At 41.8% G+C, this 20,548-nt stretch overlaps 1 protein-coding gene across 2 annotated transcripts; it reads left to right on the plus strand.

The window, feature by feature from the left end:
- The first annotated feature begins 1,019 nt into the window (after positions 1–1,019).
- p2ry6 (pyrimidinergic receptor P2Y6) lies at positions 1,020–18,241 on the plus strand. Of its 2 annotated transcripts, XM_080460529.1 has the most exons (4): positions 1,020–1,330; positions 13,818–14,236; positions 15,243–15,875; positions 16,963–18,241. In XM_080460529.1, the coding sequence occupies exons 2-4, from the start codon at positions 13,827–13,829 to the stop codon at positions 17,153–17,155; spliced, it is 1,236 nt and encodes a 411-aa protein (XP_080316655.1). In that variant the 5' UTR covers positions 1,020–1,330; positions 13,818–13,826; the 3' UTR covers positions 17,156–18,241. The 2 variants fall into 2 exon arrangements, with proteins under 2 accessions (XP_080316655.1, XP_080316656.1); XM_080460530.1 differs by having other exon boundaries at positions 15,243–17,092.
- Positions 18,242–20,548: the final 2,307 nt, after the last annotated feature.

Raw genomic sequence — 20,548 nt, forward strand, 5'->3', positions numbered from 1 at the left:
CAATAAATTACCACTATTTTAAACCATTTAGGCTCAACACTTTGGAGTGGTAATGGAAAACTTGTGTTGGGTTTGAGGTGTCTGTTCACGCGGCAACCGTGCTCGTAGCCACTGTAAATGCAAGATTTTGAAAAAGGGCTACCGGGGTGGAATTTTTCAAAAATCCTCTGTCTCCATCTCCATGTAAACGGGGGAAAGTGCAACTTTTCTGAAACGCTGCTCCAGTGCATGTGCACGAATGCCATAGCAAATGGATCTTCTGCACGTGTGTTAGTAGATCGCCAATAACAACAATGGCGGCCCTCAGAGCGGCATGACTCCCAGTCCATATTCTCCTGGGACTTGGTGAATTGTTTTCACTAAACACTTTGTAACATCCACCCATTCAGCCACACATTCACACATCAATGGAAGCGGCTGCCATGCAAGGTGCTCAGTTCACCCGCTGGGAGCATCCTGGGGTTCAGCGTCTTGCTCAAGGACACTGTGACATGTAAACAGACAGGGGAATCGAACCTGCAGACGACCCACTCTACCAACCAAGCCACTGCAGCCTCGTGGTAGAATATTTACGTGGTAGTTACAGTTGAGAGTCACCCGTAATAGCAATCCAACTTTGTTGTCTGCCTGTACAAGTGTTCGTGTACTGCCATTGTTAATGTTTACAGCGTATCTGTGCATGTGTGTGTGTGGTAGCATTACAAACAAAAATAACAGCAACACTTTCAAAAGGTTGCAGTGTAAACACGAAACTTTCCTTGAAGGAAAAATGAAGCCAAGACGCGTTTTCACGTGAAACGTTGCAGTTCCCATGGTTACCTGCAGCCTCACGTTCAACGCGCTTTGATTTCGAACAGTGATTAAGCTGACTACACTTCTAAGTTCCGTCCATACAGAGCACTCTACACGAGTTTCCATGACTGTTTTAACCCAGAGGCTGTTGGCGAAGTTAAAATGAAACGAAAGCGCGCGGACATGTCTCGCGCACCCTTTGTGTTCCGGTAAGCGGCTCGACTCTCGTTGCACGTGCGTGAAGCTCGCGGAGCACGCTGCGTGTTCCTCCGCTGTGTGTGTGTGTGTGTGTGTGTTGTGTGTGTGTGTGTGTGTGTGTGTGTGTGTGTGTGTGTGTGTGTGTGTGTGTGTGAGCCTCCACAGGAGCAAGGTGCGGGACAGACACGCAGCGCCCGCTTTATAAGCTGTGAGAGAGTTAAGAGTTGGTCCTGCCGCAGGTTGTTTCGGGAGAGAAGAGGAGGAAGGACGGCTCCTCTTCCATGGCTCTGCCGCCTACTTGTTGACATATTGCCACAGTTTGTTCGTCGTCTCTCTCGGGGTAAGTTGCTCTTATATTTCATTTGATCTACTCCGCTCATTGCCGTGCATCAGATTCCTACAAGCAGGGTTGTAAATAAATACTATACGGAATAAAAACACAGCAAACAGGTTAGTGAACTTACTCTAAAGGGCTTTAAAAATAAATAATACAATAAAATATAAAATAAAATATATATATATATATATATATTAATATTTGGTTCAACATTTTATACATCCACGTTAATGAATAAAACGATTGTACAAAACAAACACTTGAATGACTGGAAAAAAACATGTTATTGGACTAATCCTCGTGCGATAGCATCTGATTTGTTGTATTCCTTTCCGGTTTTCTCCCAAGTGCTTTCAGTCAAGTTCCTCATAAACATTGCAATCGTGTTTGCTCCAAATGTCGAAAAATTTTATTGCAAAACAATATCTGTAGCCCCCAGCTATTTGCTTATTACTGTTTACATCCTGCAGGGCAGCACGATGCACGGATCAGGTGCAAAGCAGTATCAGTGATCAGTAAAGGACAGAGAAAAATAAACTATTGAGTAGCCATAAGATGAGCCTGGGAAAATGCCGCTATGCTCAATAAAACTGGTGGGCAGATTTATATGACCATAAGGTTTAATAAACATGTAAACACTGTCCTTTTTAGGACAAAGCCATTCATGAGCTTTTAGATGCACATTGAAGGAGAGATTTTGAACACACAACCAGGGATCCTGTGTCTTGGTATTTTTCCTGTTGAGAAACTGTCAAGTAAGTCAAACTATTTTGATTAATACAACAGCTGTATGATAACTGTATGCCATGATGCCATCTGTTTTTACATCTGTATCAAAACATTGTTCTTCGTGTTGGTAGTTGTAAAGCAACATAGTTTGATATGCTTATATTTGAGATACACTATTTATATTTTCCACCTTTATAGGCTCTTTGTATGAATAGCAGTAGAGAGTACAGTATCTTGAATGATTTGTGGATAATTCCTCAAAGTTAAAGGGACATCTTCAAATATTTAGATTTGTTCCAAAAACGTCCTGATGTTTATCACAATTCAAGATATTATTGTCAAAATCTTTTTGAACCCCCCAATAATAAAAAAAAAAGCACAACATTCCTCCTGCTACTTTGATGATTTTTACCTTGAAATATCTGTGAGTCTTCACATATTGTGTGCAACTGGTATCACTGTAACAGGTTTGGTTTTGCACTGAAGCTTAATTTCTCATTTTGAAAATTTGAATCCATAAGAATTCCCCTCAAATTGGTTTGAAATTTGCTTTGAATAGAATAAATAAAGTAAGCAATTGAAAAATATCTATATGACTTGCTTCATTTTACTATTATAATTTTTTTTTAAATCAAAATGAGAACATGTATATTTCCAGGTTTTTGTACTTTCATATCTCTCTGAAGCTCTCTGGCACTAATATTCTAAAAACCACTGCATGAGACAAAATATTCTTGGTATACACTGTCGTCTTCGCTCGGGAAAAAAACGACTTCTCGTAAAGCGAATCACATTGATTGGTAATCTCCAGTTTTCCCAGCAGGATCACATCCCACCATTTAGAAATAGTTGTTTTGTCTGGAATTGTTGCGGCCACGTTGATATTGTGCAGTAAAAACAAGTTGTCACATCCAGGCTGTAATGGCCAGAGGTCCTTTGAACGGGCTGTCATGTGTGAGGACCGGGCACGGCCCCCGCAGGACTCTGGCATGGATACCGTGTTTTCAGAGAAGATTCCTTTCTGCCAGGCAGTGGTCAGACCTCTGGAGGTGTTTTTGTCTGTCTGACTGGAAGCAGATGAATGAGGAGCTGGCTCTGTGGAGGAGATTGTTGGGTAGAGGCAGAGTTGTTTACAAGGCAGAGTTAAACGCGCGGCATTATCTCAGTGAGTAAATAACCAAGAGCCGACTGGCAGCAGTCCTGAACACACCAGCCAAACGACCAATTAAAAGTGAATCTTTGAAGATAAATCAGAATTTTCTGTCCGGTACGACTGACGGATGACTCTCAGAGACGACTCTAGTGATTTATTGTTATTGGACATTACAAATTCCAGGCACTGTTCAGTGAAATCAACGTACAGATAAGCTTTTGTCTGACTCTGGAGGACTGTTACTGCTGCACTGACTCTCCTGCATATTAACCTTCTCCGGACCACAAACCCGTGACAACATGGAGCAGAGGGCACAGACTGACTTGCTGCTCGCCTTCCCATTAAGCTTTTAATGAGCAGGTCGCCTGGTGAAAGCTGTGGATGAAGAAGGAACAGCCAGAGCTAAACATCAACTTTACATCTAACAACAAACACAATAACAGGTGGCATAAGAGAGAAACATAAGTTGTGGATGCTTTTAAATCTCTTATATAGTCATAATGGATTAAGGAGGACGTGATCAGTGTGAGGCATTCATCTGTGCGGTTGAAGCAGTTTTATTTATTGGTTAGACGCTTGCAATGCTATTGTTGATCTGCACGCAAGCACTTCCAAGTAAACCGGCGTGTGTCTCTGCCAATTTTTTCTTTTTCTTTTGCTTCCTTCCGCCTAAAATAAACAGCTGTCAATTATCTCAAGACTTAAGACCACTGAGTGAATGATCAAATCTCAGAATTTAGCTTAAGTCAGGACTCTTAAAAGACTTTAGGAAGCCGTCTTTGCATGCTTCTCACGTTGTCGTTTGATGGTTGCGCACCATGCTCCAGATCGAGAGTTTTCCACCTTTTTTCCCCACCGTGGAATCGTCCTACTCTTCCTCAGAGAAAGGCTGCCACACCCACTGTTATGAGCATGCAAAAAAGTATGTGCTTTCGAAAGAAAAGCGACTGACATGGATTCTAAAAAGCGTCAGATCCTGTCCTTTTTATCGGTGCAAATCAAATGTTATGAATTTGATAGAGTCGGTTCATTGATTTGAAGGGGGGGGGGGGGCTCAATCTCACGTCACTGGTCCAGGTGACGATAAGAGTAAGAAATGTGTGATTGGGTTACATCCAAAGCAAAATAACCCAACTGCCCCAATTTCAACCCTGAAAGTCAGTGACCATGAGCTTAATGTCTGGCTGACTGAATGAAGTGAAACAGAGTGTGTTGGGTCAGGTGATCATGCCAGAAGGAACTTACACATATCCAATTTTTAGTTTCAGTGACCGATGCCCCCTGATCCCGTGTCTGCGTTGCTTTCGTCCGACCTCCGGTGTGAGGCAACGGCACGAAAGAAGTCGTACAGAGAAAGACTCGACCCGCGATCCGTCCTCACACGCCTGACGAAATCCTCACCTCAGATTCTTAATGCAGCAAGCATCAACTTGTTGATGTCAACAAGCGTTGGCAAAGTATTACCTGTGGAGTGCTGTGAACTGTCACCTGCAGCCTTGAGTGTCGGATCATGTTTTGAAGACACTCCTGCCTACTTTCATTTGATCATTTGATTCCGCTTCTTGTCAGGATGAGATTTTCTATCCACGATCAATATCCGATTTTTATAGACCTTTATATTCCTATAATGTGACTGCTCACTTTACTTGGCATGCATGCTTCTCAAAACCGCAGCGTTGACTGTTTATGATATTTACAACTTGGAAAAACTAAAAGAAATCAGAGACATAGTGCTTTGCATTTATTGTGGATTATAACTTCAGGCCTTTTCTTTGGCGGCTGCAGTCTTTAGGACCGTAGCGCCACCTACCTGCTCCTGCCTGCTGCAGCGAATGATACCAGATGTTAGAAGAAAGCTGCCTCCCGAACAACTCATCACTAGTTTAGTTAAAGATGAACTGACGACTCCACTTTTTGTGGTTTCACTTCTTCCATAATCTCCAGACTGTCTCTAAGACCACTCAAGGCTTTTGTCACTTCACTTCATGATGTATCAGCGATCTTAAACTTTATCTTGAGTTGATGATTCAAATTTAGCACAAACGACAGTATACATTTTTTTATTTATTGACAAAAAATCACTATAACCCTGTGATGTAAACACAAATTGATTGCTGTTATAAGGAGGAACCACTAGATTATTACTGTACACTCTAGAAAAGGATCCCCACCCAGCGGGCCGTGGATTGTTTGTTTGCGACCGTAAAAAAGAGATTAAAAAAGTTTTATTTTGAAAATGTACATTCATATTCCCATTAGTCTGCAATGATGCTTCACTTCCAACACAATACATTGTTAAGCCCACATGACGGCTTTTTCATACGCCGTCCTGCTGGTCCGCTGGAAAATGATGTTGCTTAAAACCGGTTCATGGTGCAAAAAAATGGTTTGGGACCACTGCTAGAGTCTGTGCACTCCGTGTTCAGTAAATAAACACTGTTACTAACTTATCGTTTACCTGATGTTAGTGTTGGCCTCATAATATTGTTGATAATTGTAGAGAAACACATAATTGTTGCATTTTACTTCAAGAAAAATTTCACGTTCACGTTTGAAAAAACATGTCTGTCGACACGAAAATGGCAGAAACACTGAAAACGATGTGCTTTTTGCATTGGACCACTAGTGGGTGCTGTTGTTTGCTTTTGTCATGAGACCACACACCAGGGTGTGCATGCGCAGTAACAGCATTTCAGAAAAGTTGCATTTTCCCCCTGCTTACACAGAGATGAAGGTCGGAGCCGTTTTCAAAAAGTCACGTTTTCTGTGGCTCCGACTATCAATGTCGATTAAACGAACCTCCCAAAACGCAAAAAAAGTTTGTATAAACGGGGCTTCAGCTGCCAAAGATAACAATAGTTATGGTGTGTTGTTATCCAAAATGAAGCGCTCACTGCTTGGTTTGGAGTTTAGAATCGGATTCCGTTGGTTCCTTGTCACAAGCATCAAAAAGTATTTGCCGTGCCATTGAAATATGCCTTTTATCTGCTGGGCACTGGGCTGCAATTATAGTTAATCCCTAAAAATTGGACTCCAAACAAGTTCTTTGTCGCCTTGAAGAGGAACTTTTGGACTCCGGACAGTGAACCTCAGACTGTGCAGTGAGCACTTTATTTTGGGCAAGTAGCACCACAGCTAAATGATCGCGAGCACAGAACAGTATCTTTAAAGTAAACTAATTCAAATGTAGACATATGTAGCTCATGCAAACTCTGTTTGGTCCTAAATGACCCAAATACTTTGTGAACATGTCATCTGAAATCTACAAATACACAAAAACGTTACTGGGACCATTGAGACGTCCACACGACGACCGTCCAATCACAGACAAGACTCACCCTCATGTCAACACATTTGTAACGCACGCAGTCAAAAGGCAGGCTAAATATAACTGAAGTCATAAGAGGATTGTTAGTATATTGGATGTTTGAGTACTTCTTCCCAAAACACTAAGAAACATTGGGAATAGCTGAAACGTGTCCTGCCTGCTCAGTCTGTGAGAGATAAGAGAGGTCACGTTTGTTTACTCAGACTCAAGACCAATGGCGGATGTGTATCATTCACTTTTATATCATCTGGACCATGTGGCAAGCAGTGCGCTTATGTCGGAGCAGCAGCCGCCTTCATCACCCCATCAGTCTATTCATAATGCAGCTGATCTGTTTAAAATGTTTTCTGCGTAACGACCGCCGTGCCTGTCCTCTGGATCGATTGGCTTGTATTAGCCCACCCTGCACCAAATCAGCTTCTGTAATGACGTATAATTATATATAATTGTACGATGCAGGCCTGTGTGAGCCAGAGCGTGCACTTCAGTATTACAGCCGCATCTGTCTTTGTTGGGGGAAAAAAAGAAGTGTTGTTTGTTGATTATTAACGCAGAGAGGATGTTTATGTTATTGTGATGATGTTTGCATGTTTTAACTGTCGTTGACCTTGTGTTGATATTATATATTTGAATCTGTTTCCTTGTTGGTGTCTAATTTAGACGTGTATTCCCTCATGACTGCGTGTGTGTGTTTCTCTATGTCCGTCATGTGTTTTTTTGTTGTTTTTTTAACTTTACTTTCTTATCTCGTCATTTTCAAATGAATTGGATTGAAAGCACAGGGACCGGCGAGCATGGAGCACAGAGCATGAATCATTGATGACGGTGGTCGTGGACAATAACCATCACAGATGTGAAAGTAATTAGAGTAGAATTGTTCCCTGCTCACTCTTATGAACTCTCATCTCCGGCTCTGCGTGGATTACAGTGATAAGAAGCGTCTGTGTGAACACAATAATTCCTCACATGCCATTATCCGCTGGCCAGGTTCAACCCTACTTGAGTAGCAGGGCTTCAACTGGCCAGATAAACTTTAAAAAAAAAAAAAAAAAAAAAAAAAAAAAGTCAGATTACACTGACTTCTTGCAGTTAATCCTGTCATGCATTGTTTATCAAATGAATGACTTGCTGCGAGGCTTTACAGGGTTTTGACCGACTTCTATCTTGACCTACTTCTATCTTTTGGACATCTAGATTTTTAAAATTCCAATACATTCCATCCAGTGTAATGTATTTCATGCCCTATGTACCTCCCTGAATGTCTGCAGATACACATAAGACATCTGTTTCAGGGCGTTTTTCTGATTACCTCATGTCTATAAGCCCTGTGTTTGTTCTCTTTTATTGGCTTTGTCTGTGGTGAAGGTGGAGGTGGTTGGTGTGACAGTGGAGGAGGAGACGGAGGCAGGTGATCCGGCGTAGCCTCTACTGAAGGGAGCAGCTGTTTTTGTTTCCGCCGTCACGGGAGGGGGGGGGATTTGGCTTTTTAGTTGCAAACTAACTTTTCAGTTTGTTTTATTTGTACAGTGCCAATTACAAGGTTCATCCTCGTCACTGACTGTGTTTGTAATCAGCCGCTCAAACCTCCCGAGCTCCAGATGTGAGGTGTGAAAACCATTGAAAGCCAAAGCACATTAAAGACACTGTAATAATAGAGTGCAGATAGGCAGCCATCCATCCATCATTAATACGCAGCGTAAGTCTTCATCAATGAACAGGTCATCAGTCACTACAGGGTGAACACAGAGGGACAGACACACTCATGATCACACCTACGAGTATTGAGTATACACAAAGTACTCCAGGATTACAAAGGCATTGAGGATCCATGCAGATTCCCCACAAAAGATCCACAACTGGAGGCAAACCAGGTCCTTTTTCACTGTGAGCTAAGAGGATAAACCACTACACCATTTGAGTTTCTTTCATTACTCATTATTCAAATGACAAAGAATATGATGAAATTAAATGATCGTATAAATATAACAAATATATAAAGAGGTTTTTCCATTTCTGCACTGCTATATATTTATTTATTTACGTATTCATGTACATATTTTCCAATTTTTTTATTACACTTTTTTTTTTTACTTCCTTTATACATTTATTTATCCATTCATTACCACATGTAGTTTATACATACAATACAACCATTTACTACCAATCGTTTATTTCTGCATACAATTTAAAAAAATTACAATAATTGAATGATCCTTTCACATTGTTCATAATTTATAACGAACCTATTTTCATGTTTGTGGATGTTAAGATCATAACCTGATTCAACAAACCTGGATAGGGCCGTTTGTAGTGCGGTGGAGCACTGTGGGAGAAGGTGGTAAACTTTCAAACATGCAGTACTCCTCTCCACAGCTGAGCTGGGACCCCGCTGCCTGCTGTAGCTGATATCTGTCCTCTCGGTTTTATTGTCTTCGTCCACTGTGTCACATCCAACACCATCAAAGTGAGGGACTTCCTGGTTCTTCACCCATTGTTGGCAAAAGGGTGAGTTGCTCAGTCTGTAGCACAAGTGTAAAGTAGTTGTGGGTCCCCAGGATACGACTGTTCATCATGTGTCTCTGTGGTGCAAATATAGCAGCTTCAAGATGTCAGTGTGTGCGGTTCATGTTACTGCCACGAGGGTTCCAATTTCTCGCAATGATGAAATCTTCCATGATTTCATGCAAATGTACTTTGTTTGAAAATATACTCAGGATCTTTTCCTCTCCTCTCCCCCTGCAGATACGTCTGTGTCCGACTCACATACGTAACTATTTAGAGAGCCTTTGACCCAGGACGTGTTCGCTCTCTCTCTCTCTCTCTCTCTCTCCCTCCCTCCCTGCTTCTGTGTGGTGTTTGATTTGTAGCCCTGTTAAGTTGTTAATCTCCCATATTTGCCCTGAGTTGCAGACACATTCTCGCAATCATGGTTTATAAATAATCCTGTCCCGCAGTCGGCTCTGCTCCTTTTGGCAGATGTCGCCGTGGCAAGTATGCAGCAGCGTGTCTCTCCTGTCAAACCATGTGAGGGAGAGATAAAACTGAGGGCAGCAGAGTGAGGGCTCGTCCCTGTCATCCTCCGGTAACGTTCCTCCTGCAGACGTCAGCCTCTGCGAGACGCATCGTATGGTGTTTTCAGACTCAGAGTGGGCAGCAGGGGGAATTAGCTCAAATGGTAGAGCGCTCGCTTAGCATGCGAGAGGTAGCGGGATCGATGCCCGCATTCTCCAACAAGCCTTTTGACTCAGGGAATATTCCAGGACATCTTTTTTAATGTTAGGTGTCGGAGCATTTCTACGCACTGTTAGAAGTGGCCGTGAAAACAACATGAGATGAAATAGGAGTGTTAGATGATACTGCAAATCAAAAAAATTACAGAATCATTGAAAAGTTATCACCTGATCATCTGAAACCTTCTGATATGAGATGTTTTATTTTAGATTTGAGCCAAATATTCAAAGAATTAACCAAAAAAGGGCTTGAAATATTTCACTTTACGTGCACGAAACTAAATATATGAAGATTTCACAGGTAAATATTTTTTATATGCATCTGTTCAAGATGCTTCACAGAATACTGACAAAGGAAACAGACAGAAGTGAGGATAAAAAAAAAAAAGACAATAATGATAAACAATGGTAATTAAAGTTTTAGTTATAAATACTGTGACGGATTTAGAAGAAGATTGAAGAGACTAAAGCAAATCTTTAGGAGAAAGTTCATTTCTCTTCAGGCAACATTTTTAAGCTTCTCTCATTCAGACACTTAACATTAGAAAAACAACCTGTGGTTTCCACTACTCAACTTTCTTTCCAAGTATTTTGTGTAACTAGGCTGATAATAATGTATTTTTAGTTGCAGGCTAAGATAAGATGCTGCTTTATTTTGATTTAAAGCACAACATGAATCCAAATGCAAAGCCCAACCTTGAAAAGTGATGCGTGGGAAAGCTTGTGAGGACATGTACGCACAATGCCAGTGATTCTGATGCGAAAATACGGCGGCGTGTGAGTCACAGAGAAAGTGGATGATTCCTTCAAATGCATAATAACAGGAAAAAAAGTGCGGATAATCCTTTGCAAGGACAGTGAGTAATGTTTTAAATGTTGGCGTTTTCCGTAAATGTCTGGATTGAGGGGAACAAAAAAACTCCTGAAATGACTTCATTCCACCCACAGCTGGCATCGAGTCTGATTTAACATTTGTTTGGACTATATTGATCATGTCTGTCATGGATGGATGGATGGATGGATGGATGGATGGATGGATGGATGGATGGATGGATGGATGGATGGATGGATGGATGGATGGATGGATAGATAGATAGGAAACCTATTGTAGATGGATAAACTTTGTCCTGCACATTTAAAACCCACATTTTAATCAAATTACTATCTTACATATCTGTTGCATCAGACTAACTTGGTTTAATTGAAGTTATGACAGCAATAAAACATCATCAATCATTTCATTTAGTAGGTGCAACAAATTCCTCTCAAAGATAAGGCCTATATTCAAAAACCCAGAAAAACAATGCAACTGCCAGTTGTGTGTTTCGTTTGGCAGATACGTTTTCTCTTTTTTTCTTCCTCGTTTGCTTCGTAGACTGATGATTCTCCTGCTTGGGCTTGCAGAGTCTAGAAAGTCCGCTTTTTATTTGTATTTGTGTATTCAGAGATTTGACAGCAGAACCGACAATGACCTGTTCTTTTATCTATAAATGCGTTCAAGTGAAACGTCGGGTTTCATGTCGCAGCTCGTCCCCGTTAACAGTTTAACTGCATTTTCCGAGCGAACAAACTTGATTTTTGCAAACTTCACAAGCGGGAGACGAGGAACTTGGCTGTAGGTCGACAGGGAGGAAAGGGACACTATCGATTGTGGCTTTACTCAAAGTCAGACAAACAAAGTGGTTCATTACACTTAGTCCCTGGAGATCAGCCATAATGAGCCCACTAAAACACAGGCAGTAGTAATAGGAAATAGAGAGCTTAAAGAAATTGCACACACCGGCTTGCAGATATGGACGAGTACCATGACGTTATCCTGCCGTATGTTTACCAAGAAAATTGGTTTCACACCTGAGGGATGCCAGGCTTCCTTGGCGTTCTTCATTTTGACTGAAAGGCCTGTAAATCTGCCCGAATGAATATTTCCTATTTAAATCTGGTTTGTCGGGAAACAATAGAGACACTGGCGCCAATAGAAAGTGGATCAGGACTTATTGTGAAATATCATCATTGTGGGGTGAACATGTATCGTCTATAAAATTGAAAAGGTGATTTTCATCACCTGGGGTGTGACGGGGAGTGTGGAGTCAGTCAGCCTTGCAGTGTGAAAATAAAGCCAAACGTAAAGGAGAAAGAGCATGAAAGCCGCACTGAGAGGAGGAAGTTTGTAAAAACATCCGCGTTTGCAACAGAAAAACTGAGAAACTCTTGGCAGGTTTGATGTCACGTTATTTAGAAAAGCCTTTGTGCATTAAAAGTAAATATTTTCAGGATTTACTGAACTTTTGCACTGAAGCTAAAGGGTGAATTTCAGAGGTAATTTGCCAATGTGAGATCAAATATTACTTCATGTGGCTCCTGACTTACTCAACCTAGCTCACAAAATGTTTAACTTTTCCAGCCTTCACCTCCTCTTCATGCTTTTCGGTACCAAAGAAATGACAGTGACTGAAAATACCTGCCTCCTTCCCATTCCCCTGTCATTCTGTAAAAACAACTTGGTCGCATTAGGTAACGGTGACCCCCGCCACAGATAGGAATCTGTATTTCGGCTGCAAATGAGTCATCCAAAATACTTTGACCAATTTTGGCCAATGCGGATGTTTCAGGATGGCCTGCGACTCTGTGTGGTTCTTGGCCCGGTGTATTGAGCTGTTTATGGCCCCGCCGGCTCACCGCTCCCTCCGCCTTGTCCTCTCGCTCAATCACTCAGTTAGGATTTATAAACTCTTGCGTCACAATCGCTTCCAACAAGTAGTGTAACGCACCCACACTTAGGAGTTGACTGAAAAACACACCTTTTTTTTTAATTATTAATTGTTGAGTCAGTAAAACACACAGTTCTGGATTTTTCTTTGACACACTTTTACAATGGACCACGGGGGCTCGAGTGGGTATTACTGCGGTTGTGAAATGCCATGAGTCATATAGTCTTGTTGAGTCTGGGAGGGAGGTGTGTTTAGAGAATCACTTACTCAACAGCATGCTGCCACGAGGGAAACGGGTATGATCGATGTCGGGGTGGGTGGGGGTGGGGCAATAATTAGGAACTCTTGATTAAACCTGGCGTACAGCAGCAAGATGCAGTTTGTTTGAGATGTGAGTGGGAGTCCAGACTGTCTGCAGAGGTTTTCATTTCCAAACTTGAAGCTACTCCTCAATCACATTGTGAGGATTAAATATCTCCATCTCAGCTCATCTGGCTCTCTTTTTATTGCCATTGTTCATATGGATCTCGTGGTCACGGTGACCATGTTGCAATACCGTGCATTCGTACCATCGTTTTTAGCTGTTTGTTGATTTGGATTTGCCTCTGGAAGTAAAATATATATACTCTTAAAGAGCCATTCAGAAAGCGTTTCCCTGTTTTGCAAGGAGAAGAATTGCAAAAAAAAATAAATAAATAAAAACAGTTAACAGAGGAAAACTTCTTATCAAATCTTTAGAAATATGTCTTTATCCTTTATTGGTCATGTTGTTCAACCTTGAGTTATAGCAGAAAAAGGGATCCCTAGTGCCATCTGGTGGACACATACTGACACAGTCACTTGTATGCTGAATATGTTTAATTGCTTTCTTAGTAAGTTTACATTATGTGATCCAGTCTGACCGCTCTGCTTTAACAAAAGTGCCACTGAACATTTTAGTTTGATCTAATCAGGGAGGACTGGTTGCTTTTTTCAAAATATTGCATCTGTATTTAGATTTTGCGTGGACCTGGACTGCTGTCAAACAGAACACATGGTCAAATTAAATTCTCTCTGACAGGCGAAGGCAAAACGGATTAATTTTTGAATATACGTGTAGCACCGGAATGCATTTGACTGTACAAGTAGCAGATAAGTGCACTTTGCTGTTTTGTCTCATCATTAATAAATCAGAATACTTACTTGTATATTAGGCTTTTCTGTTCATGTACTCAGTAACATCCATTACAATTGAGCTGTTTTTTGGGGTGTATCTCATGGTGATTGCAAGATGGCTGAAGAAAACTTTGGCGTTCCTTTGTGCTCATGTTAAGTCCTTTTCTTTCTGCCTCTTCTCCTCCAGGATGCGAAGATGCCGTATTCTTCTACCCCCCTCTCTATGGAGACTTTAATCGCCCCCGACTTGTTTGCCACCAGCTCAGACTTCCCTGGGCCGTTCGCCGGAGACGGCGTCACCTTCAGCAACGTCAGTGTCGTCGGCACCCAGCGATGCACCTACAAGGAGGACTTCAAGAGAATTTTACTCCCCGTCGTGTACTCTGTCGTCTTCCTGCTCGGACTTCCCCTCAACGCCGCGGTCATACTGAAGATATGGGCGACGAGGCCCCGCCTGTCCAAAAACAGCATCTACATGCTCAACCTGGCCATCGCGGACTTCCTCTATGTGATGTCACTTCCTCTGCTCATCTACAACTATGGCAGTCACGACTACTGGCCCTTTGGGGAGTTCGCCTGCAAACTGGTCCGCTTTCAGTTCTACAGGTGGGTGCTCGCCCGACTGCCGTGACACATCAGCAACTCGTGAAAGCGGTGGGGGCGTGTGGTTCCAGGGGCTTCAACGTCTTTGTCCAACATGTCCACGTTAAAGCTGGAGTCCTGGTCCAAGATACATTAACTGTCCTCCTGTGTTGATAGCGTTCATAACCTAATCTTACCTTAACCGGTTGGTGTCGACCCGTGTCTCAAATCAGCAATTATCTATCGTCCAATTTGCTTTGTCATGTCTTGGTTACCTCGCTTCATTATCGATGAATAAATTGGTTTTGATATGTTTGGTAGGGGTGGGCCTCGGGGGCTTCTCTTTGTCAGTATACCCCTCCATTTCAACTTGGAAAAAGTTCATGTGAGCCTGGCGCTTCCCATGTCGTGATGCTTGCGAATCATGGAAACATACTCGTCACCAGTTGGTGCAGTATTTGGACCAGAGTCAACACAAGAAGTCCAGTTTTACATTTGGGTTCACACTAACATGTTGGTAAGCAGCCTTATGATGATGACGCGGTCCTCTCCAGCTCAGCCACAGATGTATATTTACTCACAATTACAATATGACTGGTTGTGCCAAACAAAAACAAAAAAAAGAAGTATTCATTGTTTTTATTGAGTTAAAGATTAAAAAAAAAAGGTCCAGGGACTAAAAGCGACTAAAAGAGAAATTGTAGACATGTTTGTGATGTATCGTACTTCGTCTCTGTTTCTGTTCTATGACAGACATTTCTAGAATTCTTTCCTTTGTCAAGGCCATTGACGTGGGATGCCATGCAGCGATCACATTTGATGGATGTATAATAGAATCGCTTTATTTTTAAGGCAAAAAGTTTTTGGCAAAAAAAAAATAAATAATAATTTCCTCTGATTAAACTGAACTGAAAACTAAAGTTTTGAACTTGTGTGTCGACTGCAAATGTGATGAAAGAAAACGGCCACAAAAGGCTCTGGCATGGTGAGGTTTAAAAGATTGACTCTTTTTTCCTCTTTCCTCTGTTAGTAATCTGCACGGCAGCATCCTCTTCCTCACCTGCATCAGCATGCAGCGCTACGTGGTCATCTGCCACCCCCTGGCCAAATGGCAAAAGCAGAGTGGCCGCAGGCTGGCGTGGTGCGTCTGCGGCGGGGTGTGGGCGGTGGTCGCCGTCCTGTGCGCGCCCACCTTCCACTTTGCCGCCACGGGGATCCAACGCAACCGCACGGTGTGCTACGACTTGAGCACGCCGAAGCTCTCGGTGGCCTACTACCCGTACGGCATGAGTCTGACCTTCCTCGGCTTCCTGTTGCCCTTCGTGGGCGTGATGGTGTGCTACTGTCGGATGGCCCAGATCCTCTGCCACCCCCCGGTGCACGATGGCTTCACCATAGGGACCAGAGAGACCAGAGAGACGCGGGACAAGGCGGTGAGGATGATCGTCATGGTGGCGACGGTGTTTTGCATCAGCTTCCTGCCGTTCCACCTCACCAAGACCATGTACCTGGTGGTGCGGACGCTGCCCAACGTGTCGTGCGAGACGAGGAACTTGTTCGCCATCGTCTACAAGAGCACCCGGCCGTTCGCCAGCATGAACAGCTTCCTGGACCCCATCTTGTTTTACTTCACGCAGCCACGCTACCGCCGGAGCACCAAGAGGTTCGTGCTCAGGGTCACCACGCTGAGGGACAAGGGCACCGGCGTGTGAATGCCGGAGATGCCGCCGAGGGCGTCACTACGGCCCCCGTCTTCTCGTTCAATGTTTTCTGGTCTTTAAAGTCGCTGTTACATCAAGGAGGATCCCGAAATGCAACGGGTTTAGCCGACAAGCGTCTCCTTTTCCGACACATCGGATCCGGCCGCTAGCGAATCCTTCACAGTCACACGAATCCCAAGATTCGTAGCGTGAACGCTTTCTGTGATTTGATTTGAAACATTTTGAGATGTCAGCTTTTGGCTTTCAGCTCACTGAAATTACAAATGAATGTGACGTGGTGTGCTCTAAGCGGTGCTGAGAGAAGTGGTGTCATACTCCTCCAGCAACAGTGCCACGGCCGACAGGCTCCTCCTGCTCGGTTTTCAGTTCTTGTTTCTCGTGAAGCTGAAAAGACCAATTCTAACCGCTTCCGACTGCTCATGCACTGTGAAGAATTCACTTACTTCCCACTTGCATCATGTGTTTGTGTGCTTCACTGTGGGATTGTGGGCATTTCGATTCTTCCCATTTAAGCTTCTTTTTTTGTATTTGTCTTTGTCATCTGTGTTTCATTGCAGCGGCTGAGATTTACTGTAACCTTTAATCTTCCTTCATACTGTGGAGTACATGCAACTGGTTTCCTCTCTTTCTCCACCGTGCACTGGCTTCTCAAAACTCTCTGTTATTTTTGATAAGTCGACCTGCGGGACGACGCAGGTTTTTGTGAATGATGTGGTTTTCCTATTCGTTCTACACTGTGACGTGTAAGGTGGAAGTTGTTCAGGACTGAAGGACGGAGCGGGTAAAGTACATTTAATGAAATGCGACGTTCATGAGCGCATGCAAAATCTGCATGAAGCACGTTTGTTGTGTCGTAAAGACTTTGCAGAAGCAGTGAGAACAATAACGAAACTGCATGTGGATTTTATATCAATGGGAGTGTTACATTTTAATATGAAGGTCTTACTTATTTACTTATTTAAGAATGACTTTTTTTTTTTTTGATGTGTCCAAGCTGAAAGAATTGTCATTGCTGTTTTTTACCACTAGGTGGTGTATGCATCTGACTGTACCTGTCTGCTCACTGCAGTGCTTTTCCTTCTGTAAGGGTGAGTGGTTGGTGGCGGTTGGTGGCGGCCGGAGGGGCCGATGGCGTAGACTTGCAGCCCCCCGTCGCTCAGGGTGTGGCTACATATGTAGTTTACCACCATCGAGTATAGAGTCAATGAATAATGCAATGTAAAGCGTCTTTAGGTCTCCTGGAAAAAAGCGCTATAAAAGATAAATGTGTTAAAATGTGTTTTTATTTGTATTTCTAATCGATGGCACTAACTGGATATGCTGCAAACTAGTAGTTGATGTGATGGAATAAATGTAGAATTAATTTTTTTTGCCTAATTGCGTTTTTTTAGTGTTGACAAGTAACCCAGTTACTGATTCTGTAAGTTCATGAAATGAACATAAATGCTCACGCAATGGTTTATTTGTTTTCTTGAACATGTTTTCGCCCTGAGAAAGAAAACTGTTGATTAGTATTGTTGACTGCTTGAGGTCGTTTTGTGAATGTTTTGAAGATTTGCGTGTGTTTTTCTCCGAATTGAGGAAAAGAAAAATTTGATGCTTAATCTTCCAGCGCAAACCTGGTACGGAACTGCCTGCAGCTTCCCTCCGCGCTGACCCGAAAGGACGAGACGAACGTTATTCCCGACATTTTACAACCTGCCTTAGCGAACTGCGACATGCAATAACCCTGGAGCAGCTAATTTCACCATCATGTACCCGTTTGAATCGCGCTCCCATAACGGGGTTGTGTGCATCTCTTTAATGTGACGACGTTTTAGACGCGTGGAACCTTTCGACCACAAACTGAGGTCGTGTGCTTGAAATAGTTAGAAACAACTAAACGTGTCCGTGTCTGTACAGAGTCTATTATGCTGTTTGGAAATTATTGCACTGGCTTATTGCTCCCGTGCCTGTTTGGTACATTGGTGACGTCTTAATGCATGAAAAGAAATTCCTGAGGTCTGTGCAACGTGCCAACGTATCTGTGTCAGTATTATTTAGATGAATTCTTTATTTTTATTTTAAATTAGTGTAAAAGATGATTCCTATAGAAGATTGTTTTATTTTTGCTACATAGATGCCATCATATTAATGAAAAAAGTATGTTTATGTTTGTAAATATTTCTCTGTTAATGATTTCTGTGTCATGATGCTTCGATGTCGGCATGATGTAAAACCAACAACTCCAATATTAAAACGTGCAAACCAACCAAACATTTTGGCACATGTAATATATTTATAGAGGCAAAATATATTTGTTGATGAGAAATATTGTGTCGTCTCTCTCTTCTTTTTTTTTTTTAAACTGAATTTTCGATTGCAACTTTCCATACACTCTTTTCCTACATGCTGGACTTTAACACACTTATCTACAGATTGAAGCACATTTTGTAGCTGTTATAGGTTAATAAGTGAATTATGATTTCTGACTAACAGTTCAAACGTCATAAAAGAAAAGATCAGATGCGATTTGGTGTATATTTGTGGTTTATATGTGAGCTTTACAGCCCTGGATCAACTGCTGTGGGGGTGAAAAGCCCTCATAATAGACCAGCTTAATATTTTTGCATTCTGGTGCTTTGAAACAGAAACAATATGAAAATAGAAGGAATACTGAGATAAGGAGACAATAGACCTCTGCTCACTGACAATCCTACATCCATGAAACGAAAGTAAATCAACTCGCCTCAATTTTAAAAATGATTAAAGCTGCTTGTTCCACTATAGTCCAGTCACCTTCTCCCACCTTTGGCCTGCCGCTTCACAGGTCAACCTGCAGAGGGCGCTGCAGTCAGCCTTGGATCTCCCGCGTTGAGGGATTAAAAACTCAGAATTCCCCCTGTGGAACAAAAGGACCTGTTAACCAGACAGCCACATGGGAAGCACCACAGAGGGGTTATTGTGCATGATTGAAAACCTTTATCTTTGTCCCCCTGAACCACCCCCCCCCCCCCCCCCCCCCCCCCCCCGAATGCTGACGCGCTAATTCACCAGCACGCTCACGGGACGGTGTGCAGGAGCTCCTGCTGGATGTGCAGCTCCCAGTCTCATGTGTTTCCTCATGGAAAGAGTCCCTGTATGTGAAACAAACCCCCAGAGGTTCCGCTTCAAGGAAAACTCAAAATGTTGTGGATTTCAAGATGCAGCGGAGGATTTCTTTTACAATCCATGAAAAGGATGTTTGAAGTTACACAAACATCAGAATAAAGAAAACATTACAGGGGTTCTAGAGATGTGTTTGAAAAGATTAACCCTTTTAAATCAGGTGACCATATTTACATATACTACAAAAACAAAACAGGATTAGAATAGTTGTGCACGAGCGGAAATGTCACTCACATTCTCACAAAGATCTGCATAAATAAAACTAGTGCAATTGACAGATTTGTCTGTGTTTATATCTTTGATTTGAGTTCCCACATCCATGCAGAGTTTGCATGTTCTCCCTGTGCCTGTGTGGTTTTTTTTTTCTTTTCTTCTTTATTTGGTACTGATTTCATCCCTCAATTACAACAACAAAAAAAACAATCAAACTTGCATTTGATGTTTTTAAATCACAGATGATGGTTAATTTGAGAGTGTCTGTGATGGACTGTTGATCTGTCCAGAGTGGATTCTGTCAAATAGTGATTATATTCAAAATTACAACTTAAGAAAATTCCTTAAAGCTTCCCAATCAACCTATAGGATGTAGTGTTTTATTATGAGCACTTTAAAGAGGGAACAATAATATAACAGTTTTTTGTTTTTTTTATGTTTTGGTAGCACTAACCGAATATAGTGAAAATGTTGTTTCTGTAGTTGGCAAAATGAAAGAAACCTGTATTTCTGAACCTCCTTGAGCTTTTTGTTGCAGAGTTTTACCAAGGAGCTGAGTTGTGTGGGTGAAATAAAGACTGTCATGTCATGTTGTCATGTTGCAAAAGCTTTTTTATTCAGCGAAGGACAGATTTTAAAAAAATCTTCTCAACATGCCTTCAGTTGTAGACTTTTATAATCGACATGAGGTTTCTTGTTTACCAACAATTTTCCAAAAGCTTGGTGCGGGTTTCTTTTAGTCTTGAATTGAAGACACTTGCTTCTTGTTGAATTCTTTGGTCGACATGGTGTGCTTACTGTCACATTCAGTCAGGTTTGCGTCATTCACAGTTTAAGTTTTTTTTTATTGTTACATAATTGACACTGCCATTTAATTATGTTTCAGAAAAAAATGTTTTGACATTAAAAAAATGACAAAATTCTGGTGTAAAACTCCAAACAGCATAACTGTGTTAAGTAAGTATTGTCAGGCGCATCTCCAAATCTGATTTGTCAAGAATTTCATTAAAGATAATTGGAAATATTAATGATTTTAGATTATGATTCATGAAATTTCTAGATACTTTATTAGGTTAGATGATTTTAACATATGTTTAAATCAATCAATCAATCAATCAATCAATCAATCAATCAATCAATCAATCAATCAATCAATCAATCAATCTTTCTGAGTTAAAGGTTTCAGGTTTGATTACCAAAACACTTCTGGAGAACTTTTTCACAAGTTTAATGTAGAATTCCTTACTTGAATATT

This window comes from Lipophrys pholis (assembly GCF_963383615.2).
Source record: "Lipophrys pholis genome assembly, chromosome: 3".
NCBI lineage: Eukaryota > Metazoa > Chordata > Actinopteri > Blenniiformes > Blenniidae > Lipophrys > Lipophrys pholis.

Coding starts and splice junctions, on each gene's coding strand:
- p2ry6 (XM_080460529.1), top strand. CDS start 13,827: ATGCCGTATTCTTCTACCCCCCTCTCTATGGAGACTTTAATCGCCCCC. Junction 14,237..15,242: donor GTCCGCTTTCAGTTCTACAG/GTGGGTGCTCGC, acceptor TTCCTCTGTTAG/TAATCTGCACGGCAGCATCC. Junction 15,876..16,962: donor TACCGCCGGAGCACCAAGAG/GTTCGTGCTCAG, acceptor TTTTACCACTAG/GTGGTGTATGCATCTGACTG.